The 23477-nt window shown below is 41.6% G+C and overlaps 1 protein-coding gene across 7 annotated transcripts in view; it reads left to right on the top strand.

Moving 5' to 3' along the window:
- The window catches only part of tacc2.S (transforming, acidic coiled-coil containing protein 2 S homeolog), a 52869-nt gene that overhangs the window by 25550 nt on the left and 3842 nt on the right, over window positions 1-23477 (top strand). For 2 of the 7 annotated variants that reach the window (XM_041570874.1, XM_041570879.1), the window contains exons 2-14: window positions 1726-1919; window positions 4147-5329; window positions 8443-8503; window positions 10350-10557; window positions 13024-13085; window positions 14204-14313; window positions 15980-16118; window positions 17013-17153; window positions 17710-17799; window positions 18463-18609; window positions 20482-20558; window positions 21694-21737; window positions 23220-23228. In XM_041570874.1, the coding sequence (XP_041426808.1) occupies window positions 1726-1919; window positions 4147-5329; window positions 8443-8503; window positions 10350-10557; window positions 13024-13085; window positions 14204-14313; window positions 15980-16118; window positions 17013-17153; window positions 17710-17799; window positions 18463-18609; window positions 20482-20558; window positions 21694-21737; window positions 23220-23228 (2465 nt within the window). Of the gene's footprint in view, window positions 1-1725; window positions 1920-4146; window positions 5330-8442; window positions 8504-10349; window positions 10558-13023; window positions 13086-14203; window positions 14314-15979; window positions 16119-17012; window positions 17154-17709; window positions 17800-18387; window positions 18610-20481; window positions 20559-21693; window positions 21738-23219; window positions 23229-23477 lie in introns of all 7 variants that reach the window. The other 5 variants (XM_041570876.1, XM_018227334.2, XM_041570877.1 and 2 more) reach the window with 4 other exon arrangements.

Raw genomic sequence — 23477 nt, 5'->3', positions numbered from 1 at the left:
TAATTGCTGATCTAACCTTTACATTTAGAACAGCAGGAGCTTGTATCATTTTACTAGGTGTCTGTTAGAGGAAATGATTCTGCACAGTAAAGGGGTAAATGTTGGTTATTCAATTACTAGTAATGCTCTTTATTTCACTGTGGCTTTAGGGGATAGTCATATAAATGACAGTTGGTCCTCTTTTAAGGCAGCCAAGACTCCCCAAGCCTTTAATCCTCCTCTGTTCAGACCCTTTTCGAGATTTGCCTTAACATCAAAAACCAAGATACAATACATTCTAATACACCATGTAATCAGCCATAGGTTTCTAAATCTTGCTCCCCCTTCCATTCTGTGCTAGGGAAAATCATGGCTGAAAAGGAACAATTCATCCAGTTTATTCATTCTCATGGGAAAAACTCAACCCCTTTGTGCAGATTTCTGCCTATCCCTATGGAAGCACCATATAATGCAATCTCAATACCAAACTTGATTATAACAAGGCAATATTAAGGTGGTGTAATGAGACTGTCCTCTGTAGACCAATTAGAACACTTGGATTTAAGGGCTAAGTAATATTTTTAATCCAATAAACTTTGGGGGGTTGTGGGCCTCTACATATTCTTAAGGTGGCCATACACCTTGAGGTGGGCAATCTCGAGCTGATCCGATCGTGGGCCCTAGGGTCCCACAATCAGATCCTAACAAATTGTAACGGGCGGTCAGATCGTGGGACTGCATCAATGAACAGATGCAGCCACAATCCAACGGGATTTTTAGTCCCATCCGATCGAGATCTGGCCGACTTTTGGCCTATCTCAACTGCCAGTCATAAATTGTTGGTTTTCTGTTCAAGCAAATGGGTGGAAATGGCACTTTGGCAATGACAAATGCCTTGTGCACTAAGCCAAATGGCTGATTTACAAAGAGCTTTCAATATTCAATGACATTGTATTGTATAATTAAAGAAAAATTATCGTGAATTACCGTTTCCGTCAAAATCCCAGTGTCTTTGCCTTTGAACTGGAAAGCAGCAGTGTGAGTATTCAGAGGATGCTTGGAGGTTGCAGTCAGTGGCGTAACTATAGAGGAAGCAGACCCTGCGGCTGCAGGGGGGCCCAGGAGGTATAGGGGCCCCTAAGACTCTAATTCATATACAATATCAATAAATATTGGTAAAACAGGTCAAACTCTAGACATTTTGGGGGCCTGAAAAATAATTTGCTGTGGGGCCCAATAATATCTAGTTACACCACTGCTTGCAGTCCATTTACAGACACATTTTTGTGGCTCTGGTTTCTGGGAGTTATAGTTCAGAAAAAAAAACCTTTTTTGCAACCTCAGGTTTATGTCCTGTTTTCTGTGCAAATAAATGGGGGCTTGAGTCAGTATGACTTGGCACTAGTCTGGTTAATGATTGAAGAGCTGGCTTACAGACTTCAGAGGCGCACATAATTATCATTATTATTTTTTGTTAGTGCCGCTGTCTCTCCATTTCATTTTTTTTTAAATAAAAACTTTTCTTTTTTTTTTGCTTTTTTGGAAAGCAAAGCAAGGCTTCCATCATTTCTGCCGTTATTGTTCCCCCTGATTGATCTACCAGAAACATTCTTCTTCCCTCTGTATCATATTTCCCAAACAACAGACATAGGCGCTGTGTCTCCCTTGTGTCCACCACGGTCACATCTTCATCTTCACTTCTTTTTGCCAAAAAAAAATTAAAGCTTCTGGTGTTTTACTTTTTAGGAGCTCTGACTCTGAAGAAGCATTTGAAACCCCAGAATCCACCACTCCAGTGAAATCTGCTTCCCCAGTGTCTTTTCCACCCCAGTCTGAAGAGCAGGAGCAGCAGCAGGAGCCACCGCCATCTCCACCACCACCAGTGCAACAAGTAGAGAACGAGATTACACCACAGCCATTATTGCTACCGGAGGATACAGGTAATTAACATATAATTTTATAAATTCATATTTATTAGTCAGCTCCTTGGAGAATACATGCTCTCCTTTAGCCATGATCCATGAACTAATCGCAGCCCCTTTCTTAAAAGCGTGAGCAATGTTGTAGGGAAGGGATGGTGTGGCCGACCCTACCATTTGGAAAAAGTTATTATACACTGACCTGTTGGATGTCATCTTGTCCTCTTAAATCTAAATTATATCTAATCTTTCCTTATATTCTGTGTCAATGTAGCTTTGTACTGTTAATTCATTGTCCATAACAGTGGATGGGGAGACAAAGGGGTGAATTTTGGCCAGCGAGCGCTCCGCAACACTTCGTGCCACTTCGCCAGGCTTAAGCTGTTCATAGACGCACAGATCCTATCGTACGAATTTTCGGGTCGTGTGTGGCGTGTGCCGACATCTTTCGTCCGGCGGAGATTGGTCGTTTGGTCGATCGGACAGGTTTGATTTTGACCCGATTGATCCCGCCGGAGCCCATTGCGCATCGTAATAGGATCGTTCGGCCGAACGTTCAGATTAAATTAAATGCAGGACATCAAAGGGAACACACATTTATCTGGTCTACATGATAAAAGGTCATTTTAGGGAAGTGTCTTTAAGTTTGGGCATGCCTTGACTGGGGTCAGCAATTGAAAAGGGCTACCTAATACTGGCCAGTTAGATTCCAACAGCAGAATCCTTGCAGTGCAGAGAAGGCTTCTTTCAGCACAATGGGGCAAATTCACTAAACGCCGAAGCGCCTAACGCTAGCGTAAATTCGCTAGTGTTACTTCGCACCGTTACGCCTGGCGAATTTGTGCAACAGACGTAACTACGCAAATTCACTAACGGGCGCATTGTTCTGAACGCTTCCTTTTACGCCAGACTTCCTTCACCAGCTCAGACCAGGCGAAGCGCAATAATAAAATTTTTTCTAAGTCCCAAAAAAGGCTGGCGTTTTTTTCATTTTTTATGGATGATAGGCTAAAAAAGATCGAAAAAATTTTTGGGGCTCCCCTCCTTCCCCCCTACATTTCCTAACTCATGGCACCTTAACTATACAGTGGGCACATGTGTAGGGCAAAATAACATTTTGTTTGATGTTTTGAAGGTTTCCCGGGCTTGTGTAGTGCTGCTACATATACCTCCATTGTAACTTGAATTTGGCGCCGTATGCAAATTAACCATCGCTAGCGTAACTTCGCTTTGCTTGGCGAATTAACGCTAGTGCAACTTCGCAACCTTACGCTACCCCTGAGCGCAACTTCGGATTTTAGTGAATTTGCAGAGCACTGGCGAAAAAATACACCAGGTGGAGTGCGGCGTATCGGACGCTGGCGCAATTACACATCTTAGTGAGTGTCCCACAATGGGTTTTATTGAATGTTGGATGTCCAGGCTGTGGAATTCATTGAAGGATAAGCAAACCCCCCCATTGTTCCTCCCTTTAAGGAAGATATGGGAAGAACCATAATATTTGTCTTGGTATTGCTCTGTGCAATACAAGGGCTTATTTGGTAGCAGTGGGCAGATTACACATATTAACCAACAAGAGATATCCTTCCATTTTAATATATGCAGTATAACGCTATAGGGACTGCATTGTTGCATATTAGCCCATAGCTAGGACACGAGCCCCACTGTATCAATTTAGTTATTTCTATCTGAAAATAATTACTGTGCTGTGGGAAACTTTAAATATTCAAGTTTGCACCCGTGCTTCTAATGGTACGGCCTCAGACTTACCACAAATGATGGGTGGATCCAGTGTCGGACTGGGACACCAGGGGCCCACCAAAAACCCTTAGACCAGGGGCCCACCCAAAAACCTTTAAACCAGGGGCCCACTGAAAGTACTATTTTCTTCCTTTCCTTACTCAACCTCTATTCTCCTATTCTCTTTTCTTTACATACTATAATCTATTATTCCATCTATTTATTCTCATAGAAATAGCGAATGGCCATGAAATAGGCCAAATGTTTAGAAGCAGGAGGGCCCACTGACACCTTGGCCCACCGGGAGTTTTCCTGGTTTCCCTGTGGGCCAGTCCGACACTGGGTGGATCCCGAAAACAAATATGATATACAGTATATAGTGTTACTCCCTTTTAGTTATTGTTGAGCAGGAAAGAGTTCTGTTACAGAGAAGACATTTGTGATGTTTGTGACCTTGTTTATTTTTTGTAGTTTGCTTAGTTTCCTCTTTGCTTTTCTCCCATTCAAGATTCGGTTTTTGCGGCAGACGACATCTCAGTTGACGATGAGCCGGGTCTGATCGAACAAGTGAACCAGTCTCCTTTTCGGGCTCCTTCTGGCTCCTTTTCTGTCGTTTTTGACGAGGACAAGCCTATAGCTAGCAGCGGGGCTTATAACTTGGACTTTACAGCCGCTGAACCAGATGATATTTCTACTTCTTCAGACGTACCTGTAAGATCCCGCCGCAAGTCTTCAGATTCGGTGCCGTCTGGGCGAAACACCCTCTCGCGCTCTCTCAGTTTACAGGCTGCGGATTTTCAGGCCGAAGAAGGATTTGGGAACCAAGGGGGATCAGACAGTGCTTGCAGCTCCCTACGCAGAAGCAAGAAGGTTCGTCCTGGATCCCTCAAGAAGAAAACATCAAGCACTAAAAAGCAGATAGAGCCTGCAGGGTCTAAGGATACTAAGGAGGAGGTGGCAGGGGATTCTCAAGAGACAGACTTGGATAAAAACACACAGATACTTTCAAGTGACAGCCCAACTCCCCCCGTATCAAACCCAGACTTGGAACTTGTGGGCCCACAGCAAATCTCAGCCCTGGAATCCTCAGACATTCCTAACGTTAGTGACCAAGAATGCAGTGTTAGAGGGGGGTCTGTGAGTGACTCTTGTGCTCTAAAAGAGACTGTCACGGCTTCCCCGTCATTAGATCAGGGGCCTGAGGTCCCCAGCTCTGAAACGGAAAGACCAGAAGCAACTGGAATTATTGGCCAATCAGTGAGGCTGGAGTTCGACTATTCAGAGGAGGCGTGTGAGGGGCAGCCTCCCTCCAGAAAGGGCAAAAAACCCTCAGGCAAAATGCCACTGAGAAAACCCAAGCCGAAGAAGGCAGTTGAAAAACCAGATGCACCGCCTGGATCTCCTACCCCCATTTCTGTTGACTCTGATGAAATCCCTATTGGGAGAGGCTCATACACATATAACTTGGATAAATGGGACGATCCTAACTTTGACCCCTTTTCCTCGGGTGTTAAAATCCAAGACCCACCGCCAACTATTAAGGATCCCCCAGAAGCAATCAAACAGATCACCCACAGATCTGAATCCCCTGCAAAAACACCAGCATCCTTTGAGATACCAGCTGGTGGTGCTGAACAGAACACTGGAGAAAGCAATAAACCAGCTAAGAAGAAGAAGACGCCATTAAAAACGTAAGTGACGTGACTATCCTCACATCCATTCCAAACTAGAACAGGCACTTTAGTCTAAAGGATTTATAGCCAGTGTTTAATATCATGTCCGACCCCTACAAGGAAGGATCATGAACTCTGTATCATAGGGGGGCTTAGGTCAATTTAAATAGAGTGGGTACATATAGGTCATATACAGGTATGGGCCGTCTCCCATAGACTCGATTTTATCCAAATAAATTGAAAAATGATTTCCTTTTTATCTATAATAATAAAACAGTAAATTGTACTTGATCCCAACTAAGATATAATTAATCCTTATTGAAAGCAAAACCAGCCTATTGGGTTTATTTAATGTTTACATGATTTTCTAATTGACTTAAGGAATGAAGATCCAAATTATAGAAAGATCCATTATCAGGAAAACCCCAGGCCCCGAGCATTCTGGATAACAGGTCCTTTACCTGTATATGGCTTTATTAGTGATGTTGGTGCAAATGCTTGAAGTGGCCAATCTTTATTATTAAAAATATATAAAGAAGCTAAATAAAGACAAAACAGATGCTCTAATGCCCTAGACATGAGCCACACGTGGCATGACCCTGAAATGGTTAAAAAAAAATTAAAACAACAATTTGTAATAGTTACAAATTTTAAAGAGAATCCCGTTTTAAAATGACAAAAAAACGACAGTTTTTTTTTATCGTTTTAATAACTTTCCGACATACAGGATATGATGTCACAGACATAAGATTGAGGAGGATGTAGCTTTATCTTATCAGTTCGCCAGGTCTAAGCTGGCGAAGGAAACTCGGGCGAGAGAGGTAACGTTCTGTAAAATTCGCACTTTAGTGAATTTGCTGAGTAACGAGTGAAAATTCGACTGGCGATAGGGGGCGAAATTCTAGGGATGCACCAAACCCAGGATTCGGCCTTTTTCAGCAGGATTCAGATTCGGCCGAATTCTTCTGCCTGAACCGAATCCGAATCCTTATTAGGGGCGAGGAGGTAAATCACGTGACTTTTTGTCACAAAACAAGGAAGTTAAAAATGATTTTTTTTTTTTGCATATGCAAATTAGGATTCAGTTCGGTATTCGGCCGAATCCAAAATAGTGGATTCAGTGCATCCCTAGAAAATTCACTAGCCATGTACTCTACCCATAGCGAATTGTCCTCTACACCTGTAAGTAAATTCGCCATGTCCCTGCGGATGGGATTTCTGGCGAATTTTCGCTAGCGACGGCCACTTCGCCCTTTATTAAATCTGCCCAAAGGTGTTAAATTCATTAGACAAATGAATTACAACAGTGGGCTGCTTTTAGGCTGTGATTGCTATGGAAGAATGTTTGTGTGGCCGGACTGAAGGAGAGGCTTATGGGGTCATTGTAATAACAATAAAACATGTTCGTTTATGTTCATTATCAATCTATTTTTTAGGGATGCACCGAATCCATTATTTTGGATTCGGCCGAACCCCCGAATCCTTCGCGAGAGATTCGGCCGAATACTGAACCAAATCCTAATTTGCATATGCAAATTAGGGGTGGGAAGGGGAAAACATTTTTTACTTCCTTGTTTTGTGACAAAAAGTCACGCCATTCCCCTCCCCGCCCCTAATTTGCATATGGAAATTAGGATTCGGCCGAATCCTGCTGAAAAAAGCCGAATCCTGAACCTAATCCTGGATTCAGTGCATCCCTACTATTTTTGTCTGTTATATCCTTTAAAAATTCCTTGAATAGCTCAAAAATGGTTTTAAGTTGCCAACAAATTGGGTCTAGGGACTGTCTCTTTTAAAGAGAACCTAAAGCCTTAGTAGTCTACTGAAAAAGTGTAGCTTGGTTTTATTTCTAATGTGTCTGCAGCTGCAGCTCTGAGATGATATTTCCTGCAGGGTACACGGCCCTCTGTCTGTCTGTCTCTTTGTCTTTGTGTCTGTAGGATGGTCGAAGATGTCGTGTCTGTATGTTCTGTCTTGTAAGTAACTTTCTTCTGTCTCGTTAATGATTGTGTCTGTCTGTTCACCTAATGTGTTTTTTGTGGACCACCCGCTTAGCATGTTATAGGGATACTGTAATCAGAATTAGAAGTATTCAGTAGTGATGGGCGAATTTGGGGTGTTTCGCCTAAAAATTTGCAAATTTTTCACGAAATTCGTGAAACGCTGAAAAATTTGCAAAATGGTGCGACGTCTCATTTTTGATGCCGGCATCCGTTTTTGATGCCAGCGTCCATTTCTTATTGATGCGAATTTTCGTAGAGGTTTTGCGAATTTATTCGCCAGCGGCGAATCGCGGGAATTCGCTGCAAATTCTCGCCTGGCGAATAAATTTGCCCATCACTAGTATTCAGTGATCCCTGAAAACATTGCGTAATGCTATTTTGTGTCATTTTCTAAATGTTTGCTGCTGCAAAAAATATAGTCACTTTAGGATTAGGGCACACGGGCAGATTAGTCGCCCCGGCGACAAATCTCCTCTTCTTTGGGGCAACAATCTTCCCAAACTGCCTTCCCCTACTTTCCCGTCAGGAAAAATGGAAAATCGACAGCGGGACGGCACTCACGGCGCTTCGTTTTCCGAAGTCGTCTGAAGTTCCTCGTGAGGCAACTTCGGGCGACTTCGGAAAACGAAGCGCCGTGAGTGCCGTCCCGCTGTCGATTTTTCATTATAGCCGACGGGAAGGCAGTTCGGGGAGATCGTCGCCCCGAAGAAGAGTGCTCTTACCCTTATGTGTAACTGCCTGTACTTCTTCCTGGTCCTGATTTGACTGTCTGTCCTTCTTCCTGGTATTTATGTGACTGCCTATATTTCCACCTAGTATTGTACTTCCTCATGATATTTAAGTGACTGCCTATACTTGTATTTGTATCCAGGGTCATGATAGATAGCTCATTGTTTTTCTACTTAAACCATACCTTCCAACTGTCCCGTTTTTCGTGGGGCAGTCCCGATTCTGACAGCTCAACCTGCAACCTACTAAAATGTCCGGACGGATCTCCTGTACTGCCCTTGTTTTTATCAGCAAATTGCATTATAATTACCGGACCTTATTAGTTGCACAAGGTAATGTACCTGTCGCAGGCGTTGGATTCTGTTTACTGGTTATAATTCTCTGCTTTTTCTATTTCAGTGACACATTTAGGGTGAAGAAGTCGCCAAAGCGCTCCCCAGTCCATGAAAATGGCACAGAGGTGAGAGTTGAGTCATTGTATCTAGGAATTCTCATATGACATTAGCCAGGTCTGCCTGGTGTTGCTATAGATGAGATCCCTGTGTTTCATTTAATAAGCTGCTTGTTGCTGATGTTTAACCCTTTTACATTGGATTTGCTTAAGTGTGCAGACTCTAGCAGCTGTCTGTGCTCATATAAACCAGACACATAATCCAGACTCACTCTTCCCTCTCCTGGGAAGCCTGACATCTACAGGACTCACAAACAGGTTATCCTGCCCTCCACACCCTATTTAGAGGACAGAGAAACCAATACAATTCATTTCTAGATTTATGTATAAATGTAAACTCCATAAAATAAGCATTTCCCTTAACACACATATGATCTGTTAAATAGATAGATGATAGATCAGGGGTCCCCAACCTTTTTTTACCTGTGAGCCACATTCAAATGTAAAAAGAGTTGGGGAGCAACACAGGCATGAGAAATGTTCCTGTGGATGCCAAATAAGGGTTGTGATTGGTTATTTGGTAGTCCCTATGTTGACTGGCAGCCTACAAGAGGCTTTACTTGGCACTGTACTTAGTTTTAATGTAATTGAAACTTGCTTCCAAGCCTGGAATTTAAAAATAAGCCCCTGCTTTGAGGACACTGAGAGCAACATCCAAAGGGTTGGAGAGCAACATGTTGCTCACGAGCTACTGGTTGGGGAACACTGTGATAGATGATAAATAGATAGATACAGCAGATAGATAGATGATAGATAGATAGATAGACAGATAATAGATAGATAAATAGATGATAGATAGATCGATGATAGATAGATAGATAGATAGATAGATGATAGATAGATCGATGATAGATAGATAGATGATAAATAGATATATTGATAGATAGATAGATGATAGATATATAGATACAGTAGATACACAGACAGATAGATAGATGATAAATAGATAGATGATAGATAGATAGATAGATAGATAGATAGATAGATAGATGATTAGATAGATAGATAGATAGATAGATAGATAGATAGATAGATAGATAGATAGATAGATAGATGATAGATAGATAGATAGATAGATAGATAGATAGATAGATAGATAGATAGATGATAGATAAATGATAAATAGATGATAGATAGATAGATAGATAGATAGATAGATAGATAGATAGATAGATAGATAGATAAATGATAGGTAGATAGATAGATAGATGAACTTTTCACTATTGTTAGTTTATCTTAAATTACTGTCTTTTATTTGTAAATTTCTTTCGAAAATATAGATTTTAAAAATGAATATTTTTCGCCCCCACCCCTCAGATCCCTTCTCACTATTGAGACCACAGGTACATGGTCACAGGCCCAAGCCTAACCAATAATCTTAAAAATGTGGTTAAGATAATTATGACCCAGACATAATAACCTACATAGTACAGGATGTTTCCTGCCCCTAATTTGCATACGCAAATAATGATTCATATTTAATTTGGCCCGAATCTTTCATGAAGGATTCGGCCGATTCCCAAATAGTGGATTCAGTGCATCCCTAGTTATAAGGAACCTCTCATCAAACCAATACACTCAATAAGCCTGACTTTCTGCTCACTGTTGGCTTAAAGGAACAGGAACACCAAAAAATGAAAGTGTTTTAAAGGAATGAAAATATAATGTACTGTTGCTCTCTAGCCCATATTTGACTTGGTACAAGCAAGGGGATTGTATGGTATTTTGTCCTGGTAAAAGACACCTAAAAGTGATTGATGGGTGCCAATATGCTGGACTTAATGTAGATCTTTATATGTCCCGTGTGGACAACAAAGGTTGGTTTTATCAGGATTTCTAAAATATTATATTTTAGGAGCTCACCCTGCTTCCCAAATCAGATATACCCCCAATGATAACCTCTGAGGATCACGCTACTGATGAGGAAAAACTGGCCTCGTCTGTGGGTCAGAAATGGTCCTGTATGGCAGTGGATTTGGAACCGGAGAAGAAAGATTACCCAGAACCCTCAGATCTCTCCAACTTTGTGAATGAGAATCAGTTCCACTCTTCAACAGCAGATGGTGAGGAGAACTTATGTAGGAGGTTTCAGGGATGGGTGGGGTGAGATTGTGGTGGATTGTAGCACAGAAAGGTCTTTAGCTTAGAGCCAAACAGGCAACTAGTCGTGGCACTTGCCCATCTGGCTGTGGCATAGGTGCAGAAATAATGCAGAAGACTGCACGCATATGTTGTACCAGACCCAAATGTTCAACAAATTTGCAAAGATGGTGAAACCCCTTCGTTGGAGAGAGGGTGTAAAGTATGTCAAGGGCAATGTAATGGTTGCTATGGGGTTGCTATAGCAAACGTTGTACCTGTTACTGCAGTCCTCCACGGTGCGGCTCGAGCCGACATGTCGCCATGCGACAAAGCGCATGCGACTTGACTGATGTCCTGAAGATACAGGAAGTTAAGGCGAAATTGCAGGTAAGAACTACATTTATCCAACTGTCGGATAAAAACACTGCAGGCTGTGTCTTCATCTGACAGTTGGATAAATGTAGTTCTTACCTGCAATTTCTCTTTCACTTCCTGTATCTTCAGGACATCCGACACGTCGAATGCGTTTCGTTGCATGGCGATGTGTCGGCTCGAGCCGCACCATGGAGTTCCTCCCTCAGTGCAAAGGTTATAGGAGAATGCAGAACAGCGTATATATGTCAATTAAAGAGGAAATGTTCCCAGATACCCTACAGGCATGGGGCAAGAGACAAACATTATCAAAAGGGACAGTTAGGAGAGGAAATCTAGAGAGAGAGAGAGAGAGAGAGAGAGAGAGAGAAAAGATTTTGGAACTGTTAGCGGCACATTTATCAAGGGTCGAATTTCAAATTCATGTAAGTTTTGTTTTAACTCCCTTAAATTCGAATATACTCGAAATTCGACTAGGGGGTTATTTAAGAAAAAAATCTAATATCTCTCATAAACTTGGACAAATATTACCGATTCGAAAACTCGAATTTGAACAAACTCGATTCGAGTTTTTTCTCTGAAAAAAAAACTCGAATGTCAGGAAGGCTACAAACAACTCCTAATTGGTCACTGAACCTCTCCCATTGACTTATACAGTAATTGGGAAGGTTTTAGGTGGCGAATAGTCAAATTCAAATTCTTAAAGGACCAGAGTATGATAAATCTCGAAAATCAAATCTGAATTTTTAAAATCCTAATCAAATTCCCTAGTCGAATTTGACAAGTTTTAACCATGAAAAAAATTCTGCCCCTTGGAGTCACATTTATCAAGGGTGCAATTTCGAATTCATGTAAGTTTTTAAATACTCCCCTAAACTCCCATAAATCCAAATTCAACCAATCGAAATTTATAAAAAAAAAAAAAAAAAATCGGAATTTTTAAACTCGGATGAATGGAATCGACCCGAAAACTGGAATCGAATTTGATTAGGATTTTAAAAACTCGATTTCAGATTCAAAACTTGAATGTCAGGAAGGCTGCAAACAACTCAAAATTGATCTCTGTACCTCTCCCATCGAGTTATACAGTAATTCGGCAGGTTTCAGGTGGCGAATAGTCAAATTCGAATTCTTAAAGGACCAGAGTATGATAAATCTCAAAAATCATATTAAATTTTTTTTTAAAAAAAAAACTCGAATCGAGTTTGGATAATTCCCTAGCTGAATTTGACTGTTTTGGCCATAGATTTTTTTTGACAATTCGAATTTGAATTTTCAATTCGACCCGTAATGAATCTGCCCCTTAAAGGAGAAGGAAAGGTTAAAACTAAGTAAGCCTTATCAGAAAGGTCTATATAAATATACCAGTAAACCCTCAAAGTAATGCTGCTCTGAGTCCTGTCATAAGAAACAGCACATTTCTTTCCTTCTATTGTGTACTCATGGGCTTCTGTATCAGACTTCCTGATTTCAGCTTAAACCTCCAGGGCTAGGGCTTGAGCATGCTCAGTTTGCTTCTCTCTCCCTCCTCCCCTCCCTGCTGTAATCTGAGCCCAGAGCTATAAGTGAGCAGGGAGAGACTCAGGCAGGAAGTGATGTCACAACAAGCTAATATGGCAGCTTCTAGAGCTTTTTACTCAGGTATGGTAAAACGTTCTACATACTAAATATAGCATTCTATCTTGCACTATTGCAGCCATGCTATTGGCAATAAAATGCCTCCGTAGCTTTCCTTCTCCTTTAATGTTTTAGATAATTAGAAAGAAAAGCTAATGAGCCACTAGAGACCTGATCCAACCAACTGCTCTTTATTTGATTTTGAATTACAGATCCCAGTATCTCTTAGTGGTTTTAGGATGTTGGGGAATGCTGGGAGTTATGATTTAGCAACAGCCGGGATTTGACACCTTACCATGGACAGATATTGATCCTATATTCGGTATTGCCCATGAACCATGCTATAGATTGCAATGGTTTTAGTGCTGTCACCAAAATGAACTGCTGTATCACCACCATAATGTGGATTTTTTCCCAGCTTCATCTTACATTTTCTAAAGCCTCTCTTTTATTTCCAGAAACTGAGTTTGGAAAGTCCTATAACATTGAATACATGGAGAAGACTGGAAGTTGCTCCCCGGTAAGTCCAGCGTATAGGCCCAGATGGCAGACATAAGTGCAAAGAAACCATAGTAAGTCCCCAAGGGGGTGGAGTGAGCCTGACCCTTCTATAAGGTTACACACAATGCATTGCACTTATTTTAGAAGATAACGTTCCTTTAAATGAGAATAACTTATAGGACGAAATTAAGACACTGGCTGTAGTGGTTTGGTTTGATATTTGATCATTTTGACACAAAAAAGTCATAATTAGATTATGAATACTACAGTTTTTTAATTTTAGCCAAAAATACCTGTCTCAGTGGCTGGCTGCAGTGGCATAACTAGATGTTACTGGCCCCACAGCAAATTAATTTTAGGGCCCCAAAAATATCCAGAGGTTGTCCTGTTTTTAGGGATGCACAGAATCCACTTTTTTGGATTCGGCCGAACCCCCCGAATCCTTCGTGAAAGATTCGACCAAATACCGAACTGAATCCGAACCCTAATTTGCATATGCAAACCAGTGAGGGGGAGGGAAAAATAGAGCCGCTGGCAAAAACATTTTTTATTCCTTGTTTTGTGATGAAAAGTCACATGATTTTAAGGATTCGGATTCGGTTCAGCTAGGCACAAGGATTCGGCCGAATCTGAATCCTGCTGAAAATGGCCTTCCTGGCCAATACCGAACCGAATCCTGGATTTGGTGCATTCCTACCTGTTTTACCAATATATGTTGAAATTGCTCTTTATATGGGCCTCATGGGACCCCCCTATTCTTCCTGGGACCCCCAGCAAACGCAGGGTCGGCTTCCTCTGTAGTTACGCCCCTGCTGGCTGAGCATTATGGGTAACCAAAGCAGCAGAAGGACCACAGGTTGGATATATCTGCCCAGAGGCCTGTAAACCTATTATTTTAGGGGAGGACAGAGATTAATTTGCTATTTCCCCCATCAGATATAACTTTGTAACTATAGCTTCATAGTCTCTAGTACCACGTCTCTTTCATTTAAAATAAACTTGCATTATTAATCGGGTTGCGCGTTTACATCTGTCGTCGGATTATGCAAATAAATACATTTGTATAAAAAATTTGCTCATGGGAGCATGCCATGCAAAAAAAAAAGAGTAACTCTCCGCTTGTACCTCCCACCCCAGCTCCAGGATGTGCCCCAAACCCAGTCCCTGTACCTGATCTTCGAGGGCTCTCAGGAAAGTCCAGGGAAAACGCCTTCCAAATTCTCAGAGACAAGCACTCCAGGAACAGGGTATGTGGAACCAGGGAGATATATCATTATTATACTGTGACTTCTCTCTTGCTAAATCTAACCCTCCTGTATAGCATTAGTGTGTGTGGACGAGATCAATCACATCATGTTCTGTACCTAGTTTATGCAATTGTAAATATTGTGTAGGATCAGTAATGTGCTATTCCCAGGAATCAGTCTATAATGCATTGTCCTGCAGCGGGTCGGGTACCCATGGGTTACCTGCAAAAACCTGCGGTACCCTACGGGTTGCGGGTAGAAGTTCGGGTGCAGTTATAGATGCAGGTCGCGGTTCTGCGGGTTGCGGGTCGGGCCACGGGTCTTCTCAGTAGCGATTTTTACTTTTTTCTGATCACGTCTACTTCCGATGATGGCACTTCCAGTTTACAATAACCGCACTCCCTGATTCTTGATGGTCAGCGGGTCGCGGGATAAGGTACTTGCTTGTCGGGTAGCGGGTCAAAGCTGGTAAGAATGCGGGTTTGCTAGTCCGGGTTGCGGATTGCAGGTTGCGGGTACGGGTTCCAAGAAATGGACCCGCGCAGGACTCTTTACTGTGTTACTGAATGTAAGGGAGGAATCGTGTATAATGGACTGTACATACTGTATAACTAAAACTAAGGGTGGAATCAGAGTGTAATGTTTTGGTACTACCAGGGCAGCCATCAGGGGGGGACAGGGGGAGAGTTGTAGGGGGTCCCGAGGGTAAGGGGGGCCCTGCTACGACACACTTACTTGACTACCCAGGCCCCCCATCATTCTGAGAGCTGCTGACTTCGGGAAGGCATGGACGTTTAAGGGGCCCTGGCCACCAATTTTCTCATAATGTGGGGGGGGGGAGGCCTGACCACCAATTTTGGCCACCAATTTTTTTTTCCTCATGTGGGGTCCTAGCCACCAATATTTTTTAATGGGGAGGCCCTGGCCACAAATTTTTTTTTATGGGGGGCCCTGACCACCAATATCTTTTTATTTTTTAATAACATGTGGGAACCCTAGCCACCAATATTTTTTTTGTTTTATTACTGTGTGGTGGGGGGCGGACCTGTGGGGTGGAGAGGGCGGACCTGTAGGTGGGGCTTGCGGTGGGTGCAGCCCAGGGAATTTTGTTGTATGGGGCCCTGCGATTTATGATGGCAGTCCTCGGTACTACTGTGTAACTGAATGTAAGGGTTGAATCAGTGTATAATGTATTGTATATACTGTGTAACTGAAAGGGTTGGATCAATATGTACTGGACTGTATCTGCTGTATAACAGTGAATGTAAGGAAGGGACCATTTGAACAACATACAGTACTTATTGTATAGCAGTGTTATTGTAAGGGAGTGGACTTATAGTTTCCTATCTACTCTTCCTACTGTATAGCAGCGTTTAGTATAATTGTGGGAATAGCTGTAAAAATGACTGTGTACTGATTAGAATTCATTGCTAGGGAAAACATGAAATGAACTACAATGCCAGTGTGAGTAATGTTATGTTTTGTTAGCCGAGGATAAGTAGAGTAAAACAGTGCTTTATTAGCAGGCTCATGCAGCCATTACACAACAGTAAGCAACTCTAACACCACAAGCTGTTTAGAAAGTATAACACCACAAGTAGATTGTGTTTATCCCTGCGAGTTGTACCTGTACTATATTTACTCTCTGCCTGTTACCATCACACAGATCTACTTTTGATGGTCTGGAGCCCCCTCTTTGCACAAGGTCTCCCCCCATCATGCAGGACTCTATACGGCAACCCCTGGAGAGGCCCCGGCAGAGAGATGAGGAGAATGGGGGACTCGGATGTGGAAAGATGGAGTTGGTGAGGATCAAGTCTTCCCATATGACAAACACTTAGTGCATGAGTGCAAGGGTTAAAGGAACAGTTCAGTATAAAAATAAAAACTGGGTAAATAGACAGGCTGTGCATAAAAAAATGTTTCTAATATAGTTAGTCAGCCAAAAATGTAATGTATAAAGGCTGGAGTGACTGGATGTGTAACATAATAGCCAGAACACTACTTCCTGCTTTGCAGCTCTCTTGGTTTCCACTGATTGGTTACCAGGCAGTAACCAATCAGTGACTTGATGGGGGCACATGTGGAAAAACTGTTGCTTTTGAATTTGAGCTGAATGCTGAGGATCAATTACAAACTCACTGAACAGTTATGTCCCATGTGACCCCCCTTATAGTCACTGACTAACTCAGAGTTAGAGAGCTGAAAAGCAGGAAGTAGTATTGTGGCTATTATGTTCCAGCCTTTATACATTACATTTTTGGCTAACTAACTATATTAGAAACATTTTTTTTATTTTGCACAGCCTATCTATTTACCTAGGTTTTATTTTTATACTGAACTGTTGCTTTAATGCTCAGATTTTTTCCCATGAGCCCATGTCTACAGACCAACCTTCTTTGAGTCATGTACCCAGTATTATTACATATATAATATACAGTATGTGTAGTCCACAGTGTGAGGATGTAGTCTATTGCAGGGACTATCCTACAAATCCCCTGTGGGCTAGTTGTGACCCTTTAAAGGGGGCACCAATATAAGCACAACATATGTGTTACTATATAGTGTACACAATAAGTGGTACTCCACCTGCATAGACTGGGATATTACCAAATGAAGCTGTTTTCTGTCGTTATTTAGCTGTTGTTTCAGCCATATCTGCCAGGGCTTAAATCCCTCTATCTCCATCGTGCTTACAGGGCTCTCCTGAAGATGCCTATGTAGCTGCTGAGACCCTGTTGTCTCGGATTTCCCAGCAAGCAGCTCTCTGTGACCAGCTCAGTTATCTGGAACCCGATTTAGCTGAAAAAAACCCACAGGCGTTTGCACAGAAACTACAGGTTTGTCTGGGAACAACATAGCTTCACCTTTTGTATCCGTCTCTTTGTTGACACATAATGTCTGTATATTGCTTCATTTGTTCCCTAAATGCTTGTCTCTATGTTTGTACTTCCTCTGGCTGATACGCAAAGTCAAGTGTGAAGCATTAAAAGGAGCACAAAATTGAGCTCACCCTGACACTATTCTCACAAGTGCTTGTTACGACTTGTTGCAACTGATGCACCCCTTTAGCCTGCACTTGCAACCGAAGCAAAATCTTAGGTGACATCATATTGTGCACATACGCGCGACCTCCAATTTCTGGTGTAGGAGTGGGCTAACTTTGCCACTCGTTCCAATGCTCAGTTCGAAGCAGTGGTTAAAAAAACAAAACACCATGACAATTTGCACCCGAATTGTGCGTTTTGCACCTTGTATTGCCTTTGTAAATGAGCCCTCCTGTCTGTCTTTATTCTGGTTTCCTTCCTTACCACTGCTTTCCTGTCTGTCCTTGAGCTAATTGGGGATTAATATGTTGAACCCCTCTTCTTTCCGACTTATCCTCTTCTGACACAGGAGGAGTTAGAGTTTGCAGCCATGCGAATTGAGGCTCTGACGTTAGCCAAACACATATCCCAGGTCTCATTGAGCTCTCAGCATCCTGAGGTATCTGGGACGCGTGTGCAATGACCAATCCCTGCATCCGTCTGTGGCGTGTGCCTTCCCCTTTGCCACGGTTTTGCCCCGTGCCGCTCTGATGCCTTGATAACTTAGTGCCAAGTCATACTAAGCCCATATCATGCTGGCTGAGCATGTGCACAGTCTTGGTCTTGCAAAGATGTATAACAAAGTTACAAGATGGTGACCCCCTGTGGCCAACTTTGAAGGCATAAATCATTTGTTTGATTAGGCTTGTGCTGCAGTAAGTTCATGTTTAGTAAACAAAATACAGCATTTCTAGTCTTATTCTATTCTTTACTTCCCCTTTAATTAGTAACACTTGTACACACAGAATAGGGTTGCAGCTGATAAGCAGCCTGGTTTCTCTGGACTTGTCTCACTTATTGCGAAGAGGCCAGGGTGACTTTTAGGTTGCAGAGCTGCACTTTGTTGAAGCATGTGATTTTGCCATGGTGCAGCCTATTAAATAGGTGAGGCCTCCCAGCATGTGTGTGTGTGTGTTCTGTGCCCTCTTACTGGACTAAACCTGCATTTACCTGCCTGACTTCTGCACTTCTCCTCCTTAAACTGTAGCTCCTGCTTTTGGAAACTTCAGAGCTGGATTGTCGGGATAGTTGTAACGGTGTCTCACTCTCATCTCACTTGCAGTGTGTGGGAATTGACCCTACGGATGTTGTCCTTTCTCACAACTCTCTCTACTCCCGCACTGTACCCATGGAAACCGGAAGCAGTGCCCTCTTGCATCCTTACCAGCAGTCAGATGTTGACACTGCTCTCCAGATAGCCAGGGAAGAGGTAACTTAATGCCTTACTATTCCTTTTGTCTATCTTTTCTACTCTTAACTGGAGGTTTCATCTCCTGTTGGTATAGTCACTGCTTACTCTTCTGACTGTCAGTTTAGTATAAATGGCCATGTGCAACCAAGGATAAAACTGCTGATACATCATTAAAGGGATACTGTCATGGGAAAACGCATCAGTTAATGGTACTGCTCCGGCAACATTCTGCACTGAAATCCATTTCTCAAAACAGCAAACAGATTTTTTTATATTTCATTTTTAAATCTGACATGGGGCTAGACATATTGTGAGTTTCCCAGCTGCCCCAGGTCATGTGACTTGTTCAGTCACTCTTTGCTGCTGTATTGCAAATTTAAGTGATAACTACAGAACAATGGGAAGGTAACCAGATAGCAGCTCCCTGACAGAAGATAACAGCTGCCTGGTAGATCTAAGAACAGCACTTAATAGTAAAATCCAGGTCCCACTGCGACACATTCAGTTACATTGAGTCGGAGAAACAACAGCCTGCCAGAAAGCAGTTCCATCCTAAGGTTCTGGCTCTTTCTGAAAGCACATGACCAGTCAAAATGACCTGAGATGCACCTACACACCAATATTACAACTAAATTACACTTGCTGGTTCAGGAATGAAATGTTGCATGGCAGAGTGAATTATTTGCAGTGTAAACAGTATAACTTAGAAATAAAAATGACACCATAAAAATCATGACAGAATCCCTTTAAGGGAACTTTCCATTCTATTATATTGGTTATGCACAGAATAGTACCACAGGGTGTCACTGTTACACCATATGTCTGGAAACACTGATTGCAAATACACAATACAACCATTAGGTGTCACTATCCTGTTGATAGCTGATAATGTTACAATATATATACTGTATAAAGATTATCATTACATATACACCCACATTTTGATTATTTTAAACATTCAAAGTGGGTAAATATGCGGGTTGCGGTTCGGGTCGCAGGCTGCGGGTTCTTGTCGGGTCCAGGTTTTAGAAACTGGTTCCACGCAGGACCCTAGTGTCTGGTGTTTCAGTCTGGCAGTTCAGTAATTCAGGTGCAGAATCTGAAGTGTTACAATTTGATACATTCTCAGTACAATAGTAATGGGAAACAGTCTTTCTTTCTAACTATCCAAAAACAAGTGTACTGAATAATCTCATTCTGTCATGATTTTTATGGGGTAGTTTTTATTTTTAAATTACACTGTTTACACTGCAAATAATTCACTCTACAATATAAAATTTCTTTAGTTGTAATATTGGTGTGTAGGTGCATCTCAGGTCATTTTGCCTGGTCATGTGATTTCAGAAAGAGGCAGCACTTTAGGATGGAACTGATTTCTGACAGGCTGTTGTTTCTCCTACTCAATGTAACTGAATGTGTCACAGTGGGACCTGGATTTTACTATTAATTGTTGTTCTTAGATCTACCAGGGATCTGTTATGTTGTGTTAGGGAGCTGCTATCTGGTTACCATCCTATTGTTCTGTTGTTATCACTTAAATTTGTTATTGTGGTTACTATTGATTGTTCTATTGTTAGGATGCTGGGGCGGGGGGGAGGGGAAAGGGAGGGGGTTGATATCACTCCAACTTGCAGTACAGGAGTAAAGAGTGACAACGTTTATCAGAGCACAAGTCACATGACTGGGGGCATCTAGGAAACTGACAATATGTTTAGCCCCATGTCACGTTTCAAAATGAAATATTACAAAACCTGTTTATTAGGGTAATAAACATATTTTTGGAACTATGAAAAAGTCCACTGTTATTCCCTATATTTATATTCTTGTTATAAGCTAAGGGGGCTATATCAGCGTCTCCCCTCATTTCAAATGTCTCCTGTATCCGTTCAGATTGCAGCCAAGGAGATGGAGGTGTCTGATTGGAAGAAGAAGTATGAGGAGTGCCACTGCGAGGTGGTGGAGATGAGGTGAGATGACTTCATTCTATAATGGCCATTGCAGGTTGGTTATTAGCCGTACTGGAAGCAAGTGCAGTTCCTATAAATGGATTTGCCCATCAGCCGCAAGGTCACAAAGCTTGATCTGACTGTGACTCCAGCTGACAATCCTCTTCTTTAGACGGACTAATCCTGCATTTTCTACCTAATAAATAATGTAAATCCCACTCATTAGCTCTCCATATGGCAATGCTGAAACTGCACTTCCACTAGCTCAGTATAACACTGGCTTTTGTACAGAGGGAGGCACAGCCATGTTTAAAATAATAAAAAAAATAAAACAGAGAGCCAGTGCAGTAATATCCAAACCTAAACCAAATACTTCCTTGGGAAGTACAACTTTTTTTTGGAGTGCTTTGTCACAAACTGACTTTAGATTTTTTTAGGTTTAAGTCACCCATTTGGTTGGATCCCCCTTAAAGGGATACTGTCATGGGAAAAAACATTTTTTTCAAAATGAATCGGTTAATAGTGCTGCTCCAGCAGAATTCTGCACTGAAATCCATTTCTCAAAAGAGCAGATTTTTTTATATTCGATTTTGAAATCTGACATAGGGCTAGACATATTGTCAATTTCCCAGCTGCCCCAAGTCATGTGACTTGTGGTCTGATAAACTTCAGCCACTCTTTACTGCTGTACTGCAAGTTGGAGTGATATTGCCCCCCCCCCTTTTCCCCCCCAGCAGCCAAACAAAAGAACAATGGGAAGGTAACCAGATAGCAGCTCCCTAACACAATATTGCCTGGGTAGATATAAGAATAAAACTCAATAGTAAAAACCCATGTCCCACTGAGACTCCTTCAGTTACATTAAGAAGGAAAAACAGCAGCCTGCCAGGAAGCATTTTCTCTCTAATGCACTGAATCCACTATTTTGGAATTCTGCAGAATCCCGAATCCTTCTTGAAAGATTTGAACCCTAATTTTGAAATGCAATTAATTATAACTTTATGCTTGTAAAAAAAATGGTCTGTTGGGACTCTCTCCATTATTGAGCCTGGAGGAACTGTCCCCTGTGCACATTACACAATGCAAGGAACTAACCACATAAGATATTCTATATACTGTAATAATTCAATATTCTTTTTTTCTTCTTTTTGTGCAGGAAGATTGTTGCAGAGTATGAGAAAACAATAGCACAAATGATCGGTAAGAACCTTTTGCCTACTAAATGCCAAAATAACTCAAATGTACAGTATTTTTCAAATAAAACATAGGAATAATTTATCATTTAATGTATGATGTAGAGAGCGATATACTGAGACAATTTGCAATTGGTTTTAATATTTTATTATTTGTGGTTTTTGAGTTATTTAGCTTTTTATTTAGCAGCTCTCCAGTTTGCAATTTCAGCCACCTGGTTGCTAGAGTCAAATTACCCTAGCAACCATGCACTGATTTGAATAAGAGACTGGAATATGAATAGGGGAGGCCTGAATAAAAAGATGAGTAATTAAAAAGTGCAATAACAATACATGTGAAGCTTTGCAGAGCATTTGTTTTTAGATGGGGTCAGTAACCCCCATTTGAAAGCTGGAAAGTATCAGAAGAAAAAGGCAAATAATTAAAAAAAACTATAAAAAAAATAAATAAATAATGAAGGCCAGTTGAAAAGTTGCTCAGAATTGGCCATTCTATAACATACTTAAAGTTAATTTAAAGGTGAACCACCCCTTTAACAAATCGTTTGTACGCTATATTTGGCCACATTTATTGCCCAAGATCTATTGATGACTTTTCCTTTGCAACATGGCTTGTGACTTGGATTCCATGTTATGCTTCAGTGTTTTGCTTAGTCAGTACCAAGGTCCTTAGCCTGCCTGTTAGGTTTAACCTCTGTTAAGGGCAGACAGCTCAATCAAAATACGTGAATCACCAGTCACCTTCCTTACCTGTACCCAATCAGGGACAGAGTTAAACTGGAGTCTCCAGTCCCTGCAGTCTGTTGGGCAACTAAGCTTTGTTTTATTGACCCTTTTAGATAAGAGCAAGTTGTATATTTCAGCTTATGTCTGAGGGCGGCTGGTTTTGCTGTTATTTAGTTTTCTTTATTATTGCATGGATCAGAATGTACTTATTGTAAACGGTTGTAAAAGCAGCAGGGCTTTTAATTAAGATTAATTGCAGTAATTGGCACTATAAACACTGACACCACCCGCTCTAACGGTATCTGGCACATCATGCACTGAAATCTACTCTGCTGGCTGGCGCTTTAGATACTAACACTTATGTGACAGTTTCTGGCTCCCCATACACATATGCTTCTTTCACTGGCTGAATCTGGTACCTCTGACATCACTCCTCCGGTATCATTATCTCTTACCCCATACTCAATGACAGGCTTTCCACTGGATGTACAATATCTGACTAACTATCTGGCACCTCATACCCAGATACTCCCCTAATTGTATCTGGCACTTCATACACTGACACACCCTTATCTAGCCTCTAGCCATATTGGCAACATATTTCCTGTTCCAACTGACATGAAATCACCCAATTTTATTAGCTATTAGCTGCTTCTCCCTAACTGCTTTTGCTCCAGCCTTTCCAGATTTAACAATCCTGCTTTGCTTATTCTGATTTTGCTTTGGCTTATCTTCTGCTTTTTGCTTTTTTGCTTGCAATCAGGCAGCCCAGGTAAGAATCCTTGTGCTGAATTTAATTGAACCTCTGTATTTGTGTCTATAGTAACAGTGGATAATAGTCTTTGGAAAGGGAGTGTGACTGTGGGATAGCAGGTATAGTAGGGAGATGGTGTCTATAGTAACAGTGGGATAATAGTCTCTGGGAAGGGAGTGTGACTGTGGGATAGCAGGTATAGTAGGGAGAGATGATGCCTATAGTAACAGTGGATAATAGTCTCTGGGAAGGGAGTGTGACTGTGGG

This window comes from Xenopus laevis, chromosome 7S (assembly GCF_017654675.1).
Source record: "Xenopus laevis strain J_2021 chromosome 7S, Xenopus_laevis_v10.1, whole genome shotgun sequence".
In the NCBI taxonomy this organism is placed as follows: domain Eukaryota; kingdom Metazoa; phylum Chordata; class Amphibia; order Anura; family Pipidae; genus Xenopus; species Xenopus laevis.
Note: the sequence above shows the minus strand (reverse complement) of the source record. Positions and strands in the feature narration are given on the sequence as shown.